The sequence below is a fragment of the Colobus angolensis genome, unplaced genomic scaffold (genome assembly GCF_000951035.1).
Source record: "Colobus angolensis palliatus isolate OR3802 unplaced genomic scaffold, Cang.pa_1.0 Scaffold306, whole genome shotgun sequence".
Taxonomy (NCBI): Eukaryota; Metazoa; Chordata; class Mammalia; order Primates; family Cercopithecidae; genus Colobus; species Colobus angolensis.
The window spans coordinates 2,346,380-2,364,471 of record NW_012116333.1 but is presented as its reverse complement, the minus strand read 5'-3'; the positions used below and the strand labels follow the sequence as shown (position 1 = coordinate 2,364,471).

The following is an 18,092-nucleotide window of genomic DNA, read 5'->3' as shown; positions in this document are numbered from 1 at the left end:
TGGGTGTGTCACCAAAGCGGGTGTATTACCCCAGGCCATCCTCCCTGAGTCTGCCATGGGCAGCACCCACAGCCATGTCTTGTGGCTCAGTCACAGAGGCTGAGCCTTCTTCACAGTGGCCCCTCACTTCTCAGGCCCCTACACTATGGGCAAGTGGGGGAAGAGCCAGTGTCCAAGATGGAAGACGGGTAGGGGCTGGGTGAGGCTGTGCAGGCGGATGTGCTTCCCTGAAGCCTTCCTGCCTTTCTCAGGACAGAAACACAAATACTTAGAAAGGCAGCATTATAAGTGAAATAGAGTGGCAATTTAAAACTCAAGAGCCCTTCTGCATTTAGAACATAGTTGCTTTAATAAAATAAAGACAATACAATAATTTCCAGTAAGCAAGCCCATCTTTTTTTTTCAGTGCAATAGCCCTTAATAAAGTGAGTCATGTGTAATTTCGTGTGCAGCTGGGCATCACCAAGTCATAGTTTCCAGAGTGCTGCTCAGCCCTCCCCAAGTGTGTGTGCTCATCTTTTTCATAGAATTCCCATGGGTCATGGAGAAGGCTGGGGTGCAGAGCTCTGATTGCCAGAGGCCCTTCCTTGAGAGTTGTGGTGAGGGAGGCCCTGGAGGTTTCCTGTGTAGGCAGAGCTCAGGCCCCAGTCACCTCTGCCGCCCTAAGCCTGGCACTGCAGTGCCAGAGCCTCTGCTGCCTCTCTCTTCCTATCCATCTGCAGACCAGCAGAATATTCTCCCTTTCTCATCACCAACCAAGAGTTTAGTCTGGTTTCTTGGGAAGAGAAAGAAAAGACAAGAATGTTAGAGGGACAGGACGACTTGTCCTCGCCAGCACGCGGGATATTGCAACTCTGGGGCTCTATCCGGGGCCCAGCAGAGCTTGCCCCTGGCCTAATTTCTCCTGAGGCAGGGGAGGTAGTGGGAGGAATGGAGAAGGTTTCCACTTGGGGGAGGGAAGAGCATTTGAGCTGTGAGGGTGGTGGCTCCCACAGCACTGTGGGGAAGCTGAGGCCCCAGGGAGCAGGACGAGGCTCTGCCTCTCTCCAGCACCTCCAGATGAGTCTCCTGTCCCACCAGAGATATAGCCAGGACCAGGGCAGAACAAATGGCAAATCATCTGCAAAAAGTGCGGCTCTGGCCCTACCACCATGCCCACCCCACCCCACTCTACCCCACCCAGCATCTAAAACACTGTGTAGTGCCCCCGGCAAGAATGCCGGAACAGCCCACACCATGCCAGGGAGGGAAGAAGGAAGGCCAGCTCTGCAAGGTCAGCGACCCCTGAGGCTGCACCTCCCGGTGTGTACAAGGATGTTAATGACAGTAACCAACTCCATGGGTTACTACGAGTCAAATAACGGGTATGAAGTGTCAGGACTGACGCTTGGCTATGCTACAGCAGCTAAGAGCCCTCAGAAGGCACTTTCTGTTAATGAAGGATAATCATCACACCAAATGTTACAGTCGGCAGTGGAACTCAGGGGAAAAGGCTCTCTTTAGGATAAAATTACAAAACAATAGACTTCTACCTCTTGGATTTCTTAATGAATGTATGGATATTCAAGAGGAAGAGAGCAAGGGCATGTGTGAGTTAAAAGCAAAACAAACAACAACAAAACCCTGAAAAACATTTCCTGGGGCTCTACACAGCCACACGGGCTGCATCCTATGCTCGGTGGGGCCCGTCCTGGAGTGAGGTGGCCTCCTTGGCGAGGTGGCCTGGACTCAGAGCCACTGGGGCTTTCCTAGAGGTGGCTGCAGTGCCCTCTGCTGGAGACCCAGAGAAACAAGGCCACGCTTACCTGGACACGGCCAGAGCCGTCACCGCGGGGCTGGTTTTGCTGGGCTTCCCTGTCAAAGCAATGCTGACATCCAGCTCTCGACTCAAGGCCAGGTTCTTCTCCCACTTGTGGCCTGTGTGGAGCATGGGAGAGAAGAGTTAGAACACCAGATCGGCTTCCCACATACAGTGTGCATCTGCAACACAGGGCCACAAACACATACGCACATATTTATATTTGTGGTCAGCAACTTGTTAAATTGAGGGAGAAATATATTTAATCTTGGCCTGTGCTGTTGCAAAAAGGGCCGTCCCAATTTAATTTGCAGGCGGTGATAGTTACATGTGCTGACGTGCCGCGGTATCCATTGTGTACCAAATTGGATTTGTGTATTATTGCTTTCTAAATTGCGTGCCTAGTTCAGCAAAATTGTTCATCAGTGTTTACCGGCTTTATGCTTAATAAGATGCCCCACAATACCTTGCTGCCAGGATGTAATGCAGCCAGTAATTGCCTAGTAAAAATAAATTACATAAAGTCGGCATTATCAACTTATCATAATCCTCTCACGCCACAACCAATAATTAAATGCTGAGAACGTCTTTTCAAAAAATATAACTCAATGATTGTTACTTCACTCATTTTAATGACTGCATTTGGGGACAGACAGTAATTCCTTCAATGTGAAGGGTGAGATGGAGAGACACCAGCTGGGTACGTCCCTGTGAGGCCACTTCCTTGGACTCAGGGCAGGAGAGATGATACAGCCCCCACTGTCCTGGGGTGACCACCCATGTGTGCACACAGGCCAACTGCCAGGAAACGCATGAGGGGTCCAGGTGGGAGAAACCACCTCAAAGCACACCAGGCATTTGTACATTTGTGTACAAATCTAAACAACAAGCTTCTTCCAAGTATTTTTTGTGTACCAGATTGAGTCCAAATCTTTGAGGCAATTCCTGAAATAAATTGTACTCAACTGGGCTGGGCCTTGCTGCAAATGGCAAACAAATGAATTCCAAGCGGAAATTAGATTACATCTTCCCACAAATGCAGTATGCTTAATATCTTCACAGATCTCCTTTCTTGCCCCTTAAGACATTTGAGGGATGCAGTAATATACATGCCAAGAGGACACATATGCAAATATCCACGTGTCATGCCCAATACAGGTCCCTTTCCAACAAAGCAGTTTTGAGCAATATAAGAACAACACGCCTTTTTGTTAAAGACCTCCAGCAGTTTAGGCTTGTAAATCTGCACATATTTCAGATTTGTTAAATCTAAACTTCAGCCCAACGTGATTATTTGAATATGTCCATGTCATCCTGTCATTTCATGTTAATCCTCCCTTGAACCGTAATCACAATCTTGGCAGTCAATCCAATGGGGTGGCAGTGACTTCGGGTCAGGGTAGACAGAGAGGAAGGATGTGGATCTGGGGCTCCCTGTCAGTCTAAGACCCCCTTAAGTAAGTTTCCTAATGCCATCAGCTGCTGTGTTCAGAGAGAAAAATCTCTCAAAAGTCTGCAAAAATGGCAACAATGACCTGCATTTGGGGTAGATTCTTGTCTGTGGCTACTATTATTCTGTCATCAGTATTCTACTAGTTAGGATGCACAGGAAGTGTCTCCATTTGACAGAAGACCAGAGAAGTTGCTGTGACAGAGTTGGGTCTAGAACTTTGTTTCCTGCTTTTCACCCTGCTTCTCATTCACTAGACCCCATGACCAATGAGTGCAACCTTACCACAACCTGCAAATCCAATGGCACTGCCAGAACCAACTGAATAGCTCTGAGATGACTTTCATCCATCCATCCATCCATCCATCCATCCATCCATCCATCCATCCATCCATCCATTCACCCATCCATCCAGCATTCTTTCTCAGACATCCATTTATCAACGATAGGCTTAGCTAATGCCATTAGCTTACTGGGCCCCAGTAGCTTCAAAAGTGGGCATTTGAGTCCAAAACTAAAATGGTGTGCAGACTCATGCAAGTGTACTAGAAAACTGCTTTGTAAGCAGGCTGGGGAATAAGAGCCTTTCCAAGTGGGAGCAGATATGCGAGGGAGCTTGGCCTCTGCTTTCCAAAGATGTGCTGAGTTCCTTAGAATGCACACACTTCTGTTCTTTCACACTGAGATAGGCTGACTCCTTGTGGTGGTCTCCAAGTACCCTAGAGAAACAGGACTTGTGAACTGATGCAGTTCTTAATCTGCATCTTTTTTTTTTTTTTTTTTGAGACGGAGTCTCGCTCTGTCGCCCAGACTGGAGTGCAGTGGCGCGATCTCGGCTCACTGCAAGCTCCGCCTCCTGGGTTTATGCCATTCTCCTGCCTCAGCCTCCCGAGTAGCTGGGACTACAGGCGCCCGCCATCTCGCCCGGCTAGTTTTTTGTATTTTTAGTAGAGACGGGGTTTCACCGTGTAGACCAGGATGGTCTCGATCTCCTGACCTCGTGATCCACCCGTCTCGGCCTCCCAAAGTGCTGGGATTACAGGCTTGAGCCACCGCGCCCGGCCCTTAATCTGCATCTTTGTGATGTTATTGATCTTTTTTGATGTTATTGTCCTGGCTCAGCCCAGATGGTTGACAAGGGTCCCCAGGTGTTTTTATCTTGAAGGAAAGGACCCCTAATATAAAGCCTAGGACACAGTAGCGGCTGAGCAAACAAACGCCTGTGTGTGCTTGCATGAAGAAGAATCCACAAATGGCTGATTAAATGAGTCAAAGAGGTGTGGACTGTATTTTAGAAATGAATGACTTGCAAACCTCTACTCTCTTCAGAAGGCAGCCTTCTGAAATCTGGGATATTCTCTCTTGTGGATGATCACAGGTTCTGGGATGCAGAGCAAACAGGGAGCTAACAGAAGCACTCAGGATGATAGAATTCTCACTTCATGAAAACGTGTTTGATTGTAGGTCCCAATAAAGATGTCCCAGTTCTGAGCTACAATCTTTCTGAAGACTGAGCTAGAGGAGGTAATGATGGGGGCGGGGACTAGACAGCTGTGATGGACATGATGCGGTGACAGCTTTGATGGGAAGGTTTTCACCTGTATTCATTATGGAGGGGTTAGTGATGGTGGTTACATTCCAGTATCTATGGTTAGGTTATTCTGAGGCTGTTGTGGCTGTGATGGCGGCAGATGTGAGGATAGTCTGCTTGCTGGGTGACTCCGGGCAAGTCACTAAACCTCTCTGTGCCTCCCCAGGCCTCCCTAGGCTCTGCAGACCTGGGAGGAGCTGCAGCCCTTGGGCTGAGGCGGAGAGAGGGGAAGTGAGGAGGGCAGGGCAAGGCCAGGACAGCCACATCCCTAGCAGGTCAGGTACCTCTTGGGCTTGGAGGCTGAGACGAGGGCTCCTCTCCTGCTGGCCGTCCAGGAACAGACATCTTCACATCCTCAGTCTTCCAAACCTGCCCCAAAAAAGCAAATGTCATGGGCTGTCTGCAAGCTCGGAGTGGCCTAGTCAATTTCCTCACACCTAGGGAGGCCCTCAGGGAAGGGATGAAGACATGGACCCCCTTTCACTTCTGATGTTAATTTACTATCAGGTAAAAGGTTATTTAGTCTCCAGCTTCCTCATGCGGAGGTTTGGCCGATCACAGTTGCACCTTGAATGAGTTTACCCCACCCATGTCCCTAAGTGCATCTCATCTATCCCCCCACCACCCTTCACTTGCAGGGATGTGACTCTGCAACCAGTTTATTACCATTTTGCTCAACCAATGCCCTCTTGCCCATAATGCCACCACCTCTAGAGTCTTCCCTCACCCCTGGGTGGCTAGGCACCCCCATCTCGTGTCTGGCCCTTGGTGCTAAGCCTGCTTGTGGGAGCCCTGAGGCCAACTCACTGAAAATGGCTTCTCACTCACCAGGTCTGGATTTTATATCACCAAAGGGCAAGGACCAGCCTCCTCTCAAATGATTCCGTGAGTCCCATGCCAGGCTTAGCACAGCCCTGGGCCAGTCTAGGAACTCATTGAATGAATGAGCGCTGAGTGCACAGAAGACCCTCACTCATGCTTTGGGCGGGCCCAGGAGAGTAATATACCTGCAGCTCGGCCACCCCAGGCTCCTCTGGCTGTCCCACTGATGTGGGCCACACCCCACCAAGCCCAGACCAGCCCAGAATGCCCTGCTTTCTGCAGAGGCCACAAAGTCCTGTGAGGGGACTGCCTGGGTGCCTCAGCCTGCGTGGATGGATGGATGGATGGATACATGGATGGATGGATGGATGGATGGATGGATGGATGGATGGATGGATGGATGGAGGAGTGAATGGGTGGATAGGGAGATGGATGGGTAGATGGATGGGTGGGTAGATGAGTAGAGAGATAAATGGGTTGGTGGGTAGATAAATTAGTGGATAGGGGGGCAAGTTTTGTTTGAATGGATGACACAAATATCTCCTTTTAGCACTGGGATATAATCTTTTGCATTTAACCATTCAACTTTTATATGTTGCAACAGTGTTTATTTTAGTGTGTGTGTCTGTGTATGTGTGTGCGTGCATGTGTGTGTGTCTGTGTGTGTAATACTATATATATAATTTTATTTATTTACTCTTTCCCTGGAAAGAACCTACAGCTTCATTTGCTGTAGGTACCTGTTCTGGAATGGTCTCAAATGCAGCCTGCAGGTTTGGCCCCCTAGAGGAAGTCAGAAGAATGGAGATGAACACATTTCTTGTGTCATGTCCTCATTCTGCCCAAGACACACCTACCCGGACCATGCCATCTTGACTCCCGGTGATGATGATCTGGCTTGTGTCCCAAGCTGGGCCCTCTATCAGGCAGCAGCAGGTTATGGCTCCTTCTGGGCCCCAGGCTGTGGTGATGCTGGCCAGGGGCTGTCCATTGACATTCCACAGGGATAAGTGTGCTCCCGCACAGGAGACAATAGTGCCCTGTGCAATGAGAGCTGGTATCACTCTAAGCTGGAGTCACTGCCTGCCCATCAGCCATACTCAGCTACCCAGTTGGTACACCCAAGTACCCTCAATTTGCCATGCTCTGAAGACCCCCAAGGTACCCCAAGACTTCTTTCCAGCTGACTTACAGGTCTGCTGTGTTTTCACACAGTTGTGAATTCTTGGTTCTTTTCATACTGCAGTCATGTGCTTGGATACTTCTTTCCTGGCGGAAGGCACCTGGCTCATCCTCAGGCTCCTCCCAGATCCCACTCTCCAGCCACACCCTGACTGCCACAGAAGATCCAGCCTGAAGGGCAGCCCTGGCTTTGGACACACAACTTATACCTGGTTGGCCAGCCCTGCCCCATAAAGAAGTTTTGGATGCCACCTGGTGGAGGGCAGGGTACAGAGGTTCCAATGACTGCACGTGGCTCATAAGCTTGTGCAATGTCCCTGAAGAGGGAATTTCTGAGGAGAAATTTCCCCATTGTATCTCCTGATATGCTCACATTTGAGTCTTTGCTCCTCAAGTCCTGTCTATTCTGTAGTGGCCACTGTCACCGAGGCCCTGGGGCCATCCCTTTGAGCCTTGCCCTAATCACAGAACGGATGTATGGGGCTCAGTGCCCCTCCATATCCCACTGGGCTGGGATCCATTGTAGAATTTCCAGAATTGTTAGGGATGGTCTGTCTGAGGCCAGGGACCATGTCTGATACCTCTCTGCCCCACACCCAGCAAGCACAGACTGAAATCAGTTGGCTGCAGGACAACTTGTCCTGGTACCAGGCTTCTCTGGGGTCTAGAGACACAATTCCTGATGGGTTTTATATTCTCCCAGGTGAAGGCTTCATGCCTTCTTCTATACATCAACCCATCCGTCCATTCACCCCATCTACCAATCCATTATCCATTTCATCCATCTTTCCATCCACCTATTCATCCCTTTATCTGCTCATTTATCCATCCATCCATCCATCCATTCACTCGTCTATCCACCCATCTATCCATCTGTTCATCCATCCACCCATGCATCCACTGATCTACCTCTCCATGCATCCACCCATTCACACTCCATCTACTCATCTAACATTGAATCCAGTTTTGAATTCAAGCCTACCTGGAGCACTACTTTCAGCAAAAATTGGAACCAGGAAGCTCCTATATCATCCTTCCTCTTTTGAGCCCTCTGCCCATTTTATTTATGCCCTGGGCCCCTTAGGTTTTCTGTGAGCAGATGCAGAAACCTCTGCATCCTCAGGGAACCCCATATCCCATGACAGGGCTTTGGTCTGGAATAAATTTCAAACCGATAAATCGATCTCCCTCATCTTTGTTAGCCAGTATGGAAGGACAGGCAGAGAAGCTTGCACTGCCATGAAGACCAAACACCTGCCAAATCAACACTGATTTGAAGGTAAGGAGCTAAATGAGTCAGCCACATCTAGAAAAACCCTCACTAAAAACCAGTCTTCTGCTGCAGCACCCTGGTGCCTGCAGCAAAGCAGACACCTCCCACTATCCCCACCACCAGAGGGAGGAAAGTAAAGAAGCGGACATTGAAGCTAGACCTGGGTGCTGCACATGAGATCTACAGCGACTGTTCCACACACATGGGGCCCTCTCAACATTCTGGGGTGGCCAGAGTCTCTGTGTCTCTGGGCTTTCTCCTGAGTGTTGTACTCCATGCTACTGCGAAGGTGAGGACACAGACACTGAGAAACGGGAGACTTACCGAGACATCGCTGATGGTGACGGCTGAGATGCCCTCCCGATGCATGGGCAGGCGGGTCACATGGGTGAGGTGGTCCAGGTCCCACAGGATACAGGTGCAGTCCTGGGAGCCGCTCACCAGGAGGCTGAAGGTGACTGACGCTGCCAGGCATGTGACAGCCTGTGTGTGTCCATACAAGGCCTGGGGACAGAGACTCGCAGGTTAGGAGAAGGACCCTCAATTCAGCTACTTTGGAGAATTCTTCACCCTCCCTATACAGCTGAGCCCTAGATAAGGAAATGGAGATTCTGAGTGAGTCAGTGATTCCCAAGTCTGTTGTCTGTGCGGCTGGGGGTGTGTGCATGTGCGTGTCCATGACTAGCCTCTCCATTTCATTCATCTCAGGGGTAGAGGCTCTGCTGGGGAGAAACAACAATTTTTTTACTTGTAACTCAACCAGAGACTAGCCACATCTGGATGTTTTGTGCTGCCCTACATCTGTCTTGAACCTGGGAGCAGTTCATGTCACTATTTTTTTTTGAGATGGAGTCTTGCTCTGTCGCCTAGGTTGGAGTACAATGGCATGATCTCGGCTCACTGCAACCTTTGCCTCCCAGGTGCAAGCAATTCTTTTGCCTCAGCCTCCCAAGTAGCTGGGATTACAGGCGCCTGCCACCATGCCTGGCTAATGTTTTGTATTTTTAGTGTAGATGGGGTTTCACCATGTTAGCCAGGCTGGTCTTGAACTCCTGACCTCAAGTGATCCACCTGCCTTGGCCTCCCAAAGTGCTGGGATTACAGGTGTGAGCCACCATACTTAGCCAGTTCATGTTGCAATCAACATACAAAGCACTGTTGGCAAACTGTGGTTCCCACACCAGCAGGTTCAGTAGCAGCAGGTACCCCGTTAGAATGCAAATTCTTGGGTTCTACCCCAAGTCTCCTGAATCAGAAACACTGGGGATGGGGCCCTGACGTCTGAATTTTCACAAGCCCTCAGGGGATTCTCACATGTGCCCAACTTCGAGAGCCATCTCGGTAAGGGAACCTCAGAGGCACATGCACTCTTGAACTAAACTGGGAAGAAGAAAAGGGGAGGTCACGCGGTCACCAAAAAGATGGGGCTTTTCAAGTCTGATAGGTCTGGATTCATAGCCACTGGGATACTTAGACTTCCTTGGTCTTGGCCCTCAGGTTTGGCTTGTGTGGAACCTGGCCTGACTCATGGATGGCTGTGTGTCCAGATCACCATTGCCTTGTTCTCTGTGGACACTTTCCCAAGGGACTGAAATGGCCCACCATGTATGCTGGTACCCCCTGGCCAACTGCTGCAGGCAATGGTGTGGATTCCATCACCAGCACCCCAGAGGCTGCAGGTCCCAGAGGCCCTGATCTGAGGTCCTCTGCTCACACGTGCTTGCCATCCCCTGGACTCAGCTGGAGGGGCACGGAGGTGGCATTCTGAAGCGTAATTGGCCTGGCTTACCAAGTGGTAAACATCCACCCTCAGAACAGAGACAATCGCTCACTCATTTGGGTCAATGAGGCTAAGCATCATTTTTCAAAGCTGTCACTTTGCCTGGTCATAGCAATGAAAGGTTCTGCCACAGGCTCCCGTTTGTCCTTAATAGATTCTAATGTGACGCCAGATGGTGCTGGCAAGTTAATGGGTATGACCCACAGAAGAGTTGGGTCATCCTAGGAAAACGGCAACTGCCAGAGTGAACAGGGGAAAGCAGAGGAGTTGACAGGAACCTTCTGAATCTCTTGCCAGAATGAACTAAGTCTGATGACTCAGTTCTGACCGCAGGGGATGCAGCAATGCCAAAGAGCGCAGAGAAGGGAACCCAGGCATAAGGCTCAGGATGTAAAGACAGGATCTCTGAGGCCCAGTGCTGGCACGTGTTGTTTACGAGTGGAACCAAGTCTGCCTGATCTTCCCAGGAAACAGCCTGTGTGCCTGGCACTGCCCACTTAGGTTAGGCTGGTTGCCTTCTGACCAGCCTGGAAACTCCAGCACCACAAGTCATCCAGCACCCACCATCTGCAAGAGCCGAAAAAAATCAAGGAAAGAGATAGCAGCTTCAAATGTATGCTCAAGGGGAGTTTGTTTTCTCAGAATAATACTTCTCTAAAAGGCCAATTAAAATAAGTTCATTATATCATCTCATACCTAACTATACTAGCAAAAAATGACAGCAACAAGAAAACCCCTGAAAATTATTCCCCATGCTGGTTACATTGCCATGAGACAGGTGCTCTTGATTGCTGGTGGTTATGATTAAGTCATAGAACTATTTTGGAAGGCACCGTGTCACTGCTCATAACTCTCCTCCTTGAAGTTTATTGTAAGAAAACAATCAGAAGCAAACAGCAACCTAGATATTTTCTGCAGCACTATTTAAAATAGTTAAAACTTGGAAACAACTTAATTGTCTAGTTTTAGAAGAAATGGTTTATTAAACTGTAGTGCACTGACATAACAAAACAATTGAAATGCAATTTTATGGAAATGGAATGATATGGAATGATTGAAATGTAAATTATAGAGAATGTAGAAAAATGGAAACAATTGGATAGGCTGGGTGAAAATAGAATAAAATATCTACACACTGATCAGAAAGATATAAATATGTAATCTGGGGATGAAAGTATGCAAAAATGAAAACTTTTATAGGGGTGGTAGAGAATTGTCTTTGAAGTAAATTTAAAATTTCTCCTTAATGTTGCAATATCTTTACAAATAAAATACTTTTTGAACTGCCTATGAAGCTCATCAGTGATGACTTTCCTGTTCACAGGTCAGGAATGGACCCCTTCACTGAGCAGCCGGGGTTTGGGGAACCTGCAAGGCCACATTAGCCTTTACAGGTAAGTGATAAAGTGTTTTATTTTTAGAAAATAAGAGCATGTGGGATTCCCATATCTTTTTCTGTTGATTTGGAAGTAGGAGAGGATGATAAATTACATTTTTATGGGGTTGATACGAGGGTGTTTCTGTGCATTTTCACTGTTAAATGGGAGCTCGGAGGATGGTAGAAAAATCACCGCCCCAGTACCCGAAGGCCAGCCCCAGGGTCAGGTGGAACTGTGTACAGTCCCCAAGGCAAGCTGTAAATGGGCAATGGGGATACTGGGGAGAGAGCTCTCCAGTCTTTCATTTCCAGTCCCTTTGCTGAGATCAGGAATCATACCCAGCCCACTGACAACAGCAGTTGGTGAAGGTCACCTGCCTGTCACCTGTATAGTTGCCTCTCAGTGGGTGCGCTGCCCCTGCATATATGTCAGCACCCTCTCGCACTGCCCTATTCATTCCTTCACCTCACATTTGCTGAGTGCCCATGCAGCACCCTCTATGCCCTGCATGGCACCAGGAGACAAGGACATGGTCTAGGGTGACAGAAGTGGCTTGAAAGTTATCCAGAGAAACCCAGGGTCAGTTTCAGTGAAACATGTTCGGTTTAATAAATTTGGTCAGTGGTGATTTTTTTTTTTTTTTAGACGGAGTCTCACTTTGTCACCCAGGCTGGAGTGCAGTGGCATGATCTCTGCTCACTGCAAGCTCTGCCTCCCTGGTTCACGCCATTCTCCTGCCTCAACTTACTGAGTAACTGGGACTACGGGCACCCATCACCACGCCCGGCTAATTTTTTGTATTTATAGTAGAGATGGGGTTTCACCATGTTAGCCAGGATGGTCTCGATCTCCTGACCTTATGATCCTCCTGCCTCGGCCTCCCAAAGTGCTGGGATTACAGGCGTGATTGATTTTGTACAGCTTATTTTTGTTTCTGTTACTTTAGGGCTCTGTGGCCAACCAAAAAACAGACACAGAAATGAATTGGATTTTAGAGTTGAAAGTGTCCCCTAGTGATATTCTAGGACAAGTTCCAGAGTATGCAGGAGAGCGCATGGGGTTTAGACTTAGACAAACCTAGATTCAAATGCAAGCTGTTATGAGCCTCAGTTTCCTTGTCTGAATGTGGAAATGACAGTTCCTTCTTCATGGAAAAAAATTAATATACAGAAGGGCCTTGGTGCACTTGGAATGTTAAGCAAACATTAAGTGCCACTGTGATTAGCATTCCCTATGAGGGCTGGTGGTACACATCTTCAGCCTCCTGGCTCATGGTTCCTCTTCCTCCCACCTCAACCACTTCCCTTTGGAAAGTCTTTCATTTGACCTTGGATGCACCACTTATACTTCTTTACATCTCATTTTTCCTTCACCAATAAAGTAGGGGTGATCATGGCACCTATTTTACAGGGCTGTCAAGAAGATAAAATGAGGCAATCCATGTAAAAATGCTTGGCATAAAGGCCAACTTGTGGCAAAATGCTCAAAAAATATTATCTGGTATAAGGAAACCAGTTTCCCCAGACCTGCCATGTGCATGAAGTGGCTGTGTATGGCCTGGCATCTCTCGCTAAGGTGTGGGCCTCTGTGGAGGCACCTGCCCTGTGTACCTGTCAAATGCACCATGGGAATAAAATGATACTCCTGAATGACGCTGAGCTGTGAGCCACCCTCTGCACCTCACTTCGCTCATTCCCGACTTCTGAGGGTGGCAGGGCCCTCAGTGAGCAGAGTTAGGGTGTGTTCTGGCACTACACCTGCCCAGGTGCCATACTGGCCAGAGGTTTTGTCCCTATGTGAGGTACTGTTCCCACTTGAGGACCGCACCTGCATGAGCAGGACCATACCTGCCGGAGGCGCAAGCCCCTCGGGCGGCCTTTGGTCATGCTGAGCTCCCACACACACACCACGGTGCTGGTCCCAGAGGTGACGATCGTTGCTGGGGATGGGCACACAGCGCACAGACAGCGGCCCCAAGCAGCCAGGTTCTCGAATGTCATCAGGATCTGTGGGAGATAAGGGGGATTAGCGCTGCTGTGGAGACAGCAGGGACAGGAGCCCAGGATAGAGCCACAGGGGGATGTGGGCCAGTCTGAGTGCCTTGGGAACTGGGGACATGCCATGTGTTCAGGAGCCAGTCCCTGGTGACAAAATCCAGACCATCCCTGGTCCCCAAGCAGGAGCTCCTCCTCCAGCAGGTAGGAAGAGACAAGTCAGGGATGCTGGGAAGACCCCATGAGCACCAGCAGGGGGTGGCTCAGCTTGGGGATCAGAAGGGAGGACATGTGGCGCTGAGTTCCATGGCTGCCTCAAGAAGTTGTTGGGGCAAGGCTAGGGAGGCGCTGGGGAGAGCTTGTGGGGTAGGGAATTCATTGGAAGTGATGGAATTAGGGGAGGGAAGCTGGAGTAGGAATGGAGCCTGGGGAGGAGGGCAGGGGCTGCATCAGAAGGCAGAGGTGACTGCATGGCTTACATGGGGACTGGGAGGACCAGTAGGGAAATAGCTTGCTCCTGCCAGCCTCCTGAATGCTCAGTGTGTGTCCTTTGAGTCTAAGTCATGACTGGAACCAGGGGAGCCCCCAGGACTTCCCTCCTACACTCAGTGCCAGTGTGAGTGGCCTCAATGTGGCCACGTGTTCAGCCAGCCTCTGCTCTGGAGGTGACAGTGTGCACTGCCAACTTGCAAGCCTTGAAAGGAGGGTTTGAGGCCCAGCCCAAGGAGGGCTTTGCACAGTCACTGAGTCCTCTCCCTCCCAGGCTGGCAGCACACCTTGTAGGGAAATTGGGCGAGGTTGCTTTGGGCTCGCTTATCTCTGGACCATCTCTGCCTCCAGCTGGAGGAAGGCTGAGGTCCTGAGGCTGCCCCTGCTCCCTGTAGCCCGCTCACCTTGTCGGAGCCATAGCTCCCCAGGCAGCAACTGAAGTCATCAAAGCCCCAGCTGAAGGTCCTGTTCCAGAGAGGAGGCAGCAGCAATTTGTTCCTCTCTACAGCTAGAATGGTCTTCTCAGTAGGGACAATGTGGCCGATGGCCCCTTTGGGGGACTCTGAGCCTAGAGAAAAGAGGTACATATCTACGCCCCAGTTAGTATGGAGAACTTATGCATGGAAGAACAGCACCCATAACAGTCGGGCCCCCGGGCAGAAGTCACAGGTAGACACACTGGACTCGAACTTATACGTGGAAGGACAGCACCCACTGCAGCTGGGCCCCAGGCAGGAATGACAGGCAGACACACTGGACTTGAAGTTATGCACAGAAGGACAGCACCCACTGTAGCTGGGCCCTGGGGCAGGAGTCACAGCAGGCACACTTCCCACCCTCCCTCAGCTCCACTCTGGGAGCCACCCCCAGCCCCAGCTGGAATATGGCTCAGAGCAGGGGATTTGGAGCTGCCCAGACCTCATTCCAAGCCTAGTTATGCTGGTCAAGTCATTCCATCTCTTCAGACCCAGCCTCTTCCCATGGAGTAGAGACAACCATGCCCCTTTCAATGTGTGTCCCCTGGCACAGAGCCTGGTGCAGCTTGTCAACTCAAAACACTGAGGCCAGCCTAGTTTCTGAGACTGTGCACACCACACCCACCATGTAGGGGCCTTTCCTTCCTCCTGGTGGGGGCCACTCCCTTCCTTGCCCTGTGCTGGGTCAAGTGGGAGAACCACCCTATTCCTGACCCTACCACCCAGGAGGAAGAGAGGCAGCAAGATTCGAGAAAGGCTCCAGGATAAGACTGTGAGATGTCTCTCCCTGTAGGGAAGGGACTGTGGCATCAATGGCCCTTACCCTCTGGGACTGCTCAGATGAAAAGGAGAGAGTAAAGCCAGGCCCCTTAAAGCAAGGCCCAGTGTGTGCTTGGAGTGGCACCAGCATCTGCCAGGACTCCTGTCTCAGCGCTGGCTTGTTGCCTGCCTGTGTGGTAGACACCACTTCATGGCACTGTCACAAGCCTGAGGGCAGGGCCATTGTCTTCCCTACCTTACACACGAGGGAACTGAATCTCAGGAAGGTCCCCCAGGACCTGTGGCTGGTAAGATCTGCATCAGTCTCCTGGAGCCCACATGGGAGATTTGAGCTCCTTTGTTACTGTTGGTGTGGTTTGCACCTCGTGTCCCTCTCTGTGAGGGCAGGGGCTGTGTCTGACTGCCCAGGGACTTCAATGCCGCAGCAGATCCCCAGTCCTGGGGCAAATGGAGGCATGGTCCCCAGAGCCAAGAGCAGCAGCACCTTATCTACCAGGGTGGGGTGTGCCAACAACACTGTTCTTGGACTTCAAGGATAAAAAAGGACACCACTAAAACTCCTGAAAACTTAACTTTATACTCCTTGGGACCTGCATGTTGTTCAATGTAGTGGGATTTCCCCAAGGCAGTGCATGTCCTCAGATGGCACAGGCACCCGACTTCATACATACACGGCCCTAGGAACCCAGCCTCACCCTCTCTTCTGCTTCCATCTGGGTGACCCTCCCTCCTGGGCTGGGTGGGACCACCCCCACCCCAGTGGACTCCTGCTTCTATAGAGCCTCTCTGAGCCTTGGTGGCAGCTGAGGAAGCCACTGAACTGTGGTCAGATGAGAGGGACTAATAATCACCCTACGTGCTGGGCACCGAAGGTGGCCCATCTCATCGCACTCTCACTAACTGGCCTTGTTGAGGAGCCCCTGGTCCCTGGAAGAGCTGTTTCTCAATCATGGGGCCAGAGTGACCCTCTTCCTTCCCTAGATCACATGGCTCCCTTCATTGGCTCAACCTATTTCTCATGTTTTTCATCCTTTCCTTACCAACTCTCTGCGGGCTCATTTATCTAAGCATCAGTACAATTCTGTAATAGCATCCATTCAACCCTATTCAAATCCCCATGGGAACTTGGAGGTTCAATGGCTTGCCCAAGGTCACACAGGGAGGAAGCAGTAGGGCTGGAATTCACTCCTGGGCCATCTGCCCCAGAGCACATGTTCTTAGCTACTGGCTGCCTGCCTATCCTGCCCTGCTTAGGAGGACCAGTGGCCAAGGCACAGAGGCTGTAACCCTTCCTTGGGAAACTTGGGACTCTCCACTGGTCTCTTGAGGAGAGGAGGTGTGTGTGTGTGTGTGTGTGTGTGTGTGTGTACATGTGTGTGTGCATGTATAAAAGAGAGGAAGAGGAAGAGAGATGTGTGTGTATGTGCCTGAAAGAGGTGTGTGTGTGTGTGTGTGTGTGTGTGTGTGTGTGAGAAAGAGAGAGAAATAGAGAGAGACAGACAGAGAGAGAGAGATGTGGGTCTTCAGAAGTCAAGGTCTAACAGAGGAGCCCCTAGACACTTCCTAGAGATGATGCCCCCCTAGAATCTGGCTGTGATTGGAGATGCAGCCATTCAAAGTCAGTCACCAGTACTTTGCCTAGGTATGTGGTGCTGGACCTCCAGAGGAACCCAGCCGCTGAAGGGACAACCCTGGGACAGGACACCAAACAATGCAGAGCCAGGGAATCACCTTTGACCGTGACCTGGGAGGGCCTCAGTGACTGCAGGCTGTAGAAAAAGGGCTGTGGGTGGCCAGGCAGGCTCACGGGGGTAGAGACATCCTTTCCAGGCAGAGCCTTCCCTGCTGCAGTCCTGGCTGGGTGGGGTTTGGTAAAGAGCTGGAAAGACAGGGAACAGACACACATGAGGGGAGAGATGCCCAGAGGAGGGGTCGTCCCTATGCACACTGCAGCTGCACCCCGATTCTGGGGGTTGCTACAGCTGGGCTTGCTCCTGACAGAGCTGAACATGAACAGAACCTCTGGTCCAGCCCTCAGATGCTGCAGGTGAGGGGCCTGGGGCTCAGAGAGGGACAGCTACTTTTTCAAGGTCATAAAGGCAGCCCTTCTGCCTGCCAAATCTCTCCTTTCCCAAGCTGCTTGGGGAAGGACTGGCCTCACTGAAGAGCCCCTGGTCCCTGGAAGAACTGTCTCTCAATCATGAGGCCAGAGTGACCATCATCCTTCCCTAGATCATGTGGCTTCCTTCATTGACTCAATCTATTTCTCATAGTTTTCATCCTTCCCTCACAAACTCTCTACAGGCTCATTTACCTAAGCATCAACACAATTCTTTAACAGCATCCATTCAAATATTCCAAAGAACACGGGCAATTCCCATCAGCGGCCTCTTTCTTATTTTTCTCCAATCCCTGCCATCAGATTGTGCCTAATGCCAAATTTTTTGCATAACTGAGCCAAGCCCTGAGCATGAGCCATACTGCCTGGCTGAGTCCTTGCTGCTGGACCAGGGTGTGCAGCTGTGGCCAGATCCAGCTCTGTACCCTGCAGTCCCTCCCGGACTGCACCCCTGCTGGGCTGCTCTTTCCAGCCAGCAGCACATTCCTGCAAGTCATCCACGAGGCGCACATTGGAGGGAGAAGAGGTGGACACTGGTCCGGGCTGTGGACATGGGCAGAGTTGGGGCTCCAGTTCGATGGGCAGCTGGGGGGGCACGGGGGTCTCAGAGAAACCTCAGCTCAGTTATAGTCCTGGATCAAATGCTAACCTATTTAGAAAAGCTGGTTGGGCGACCAATGCAAACAGAAATCAGAATGATGAGGTTTCAATGAGTGTTTAATAATGAGCACTATTCCTCGCTCAAGGTGACTGGGAGTAGCGGACACAGCCCCTGTTAGGAGTAGCATGGGGCCTGAGTGCTGCAATCTTGTCTTTAGACTGGGACACTTGGGGATTCTCATTCTGATGGCTACTTTAGAAATACTTGTCAAAGCTCATATGACACATTGTTGAGTAGTCAGAATCTGAAGTTGTGTGTACTCTGTAACAACACTGATGGGAAAAGATCTGTGTTGTGG

The 18,092-nt window shown here is 50.4% G+C and overlaps 1 protein-coding gene across 1 annotated transcript in view; it reads right to left on the bottom strand.

The window, feature by feature from the left end:
• Positions 1 to 326: 326 nt before the first annotated feature.
• Positions 327 to 18,092, bottom strand: part of WDFY4 (WDFY family member 4) — a 312,399-nt gene continuing 294,633 nt past the window's right edge. Inside the window, exons 55-62 of the mRNA XM_011950358.1 lie at positions 16,746 to 16,893; positions 14,163 to 14,347; positions 13,123 to 13,281; positions 8,441 to 8,620; positions 6,519 to 6,701; positions 5,124 to 5,208; positions 1,806 to 1,917; positions 327 to 775 (exon numbers count right to left, since the gene is read on the bottom strand). Of these exons, the coding sequence (XP_011805748.1) occupies positions 709 to 775; positions 1,806 to 1,917; positions 5,124 to 5,208; positions 6,519 to 6,701; positions 8,441 to 8,620; positions 13,123 to 13,281; positions 14,163 to 14,347; positions 16,746 to 16,893 (1,119 nt within the window). The 3' untranslated portion in view covers positions 327 to 708. The remainder of the gene's footprint in view (positions 776 to 1,805; positions 1,918 to 5,123; positions 5,209 to 6,518; positions 6,702 to 8,440; positions 8,621 to 13,122; positions 13,282 to 14,162; positions 14,348 to 16,745; positions 16,894 to 18,092) is intronic.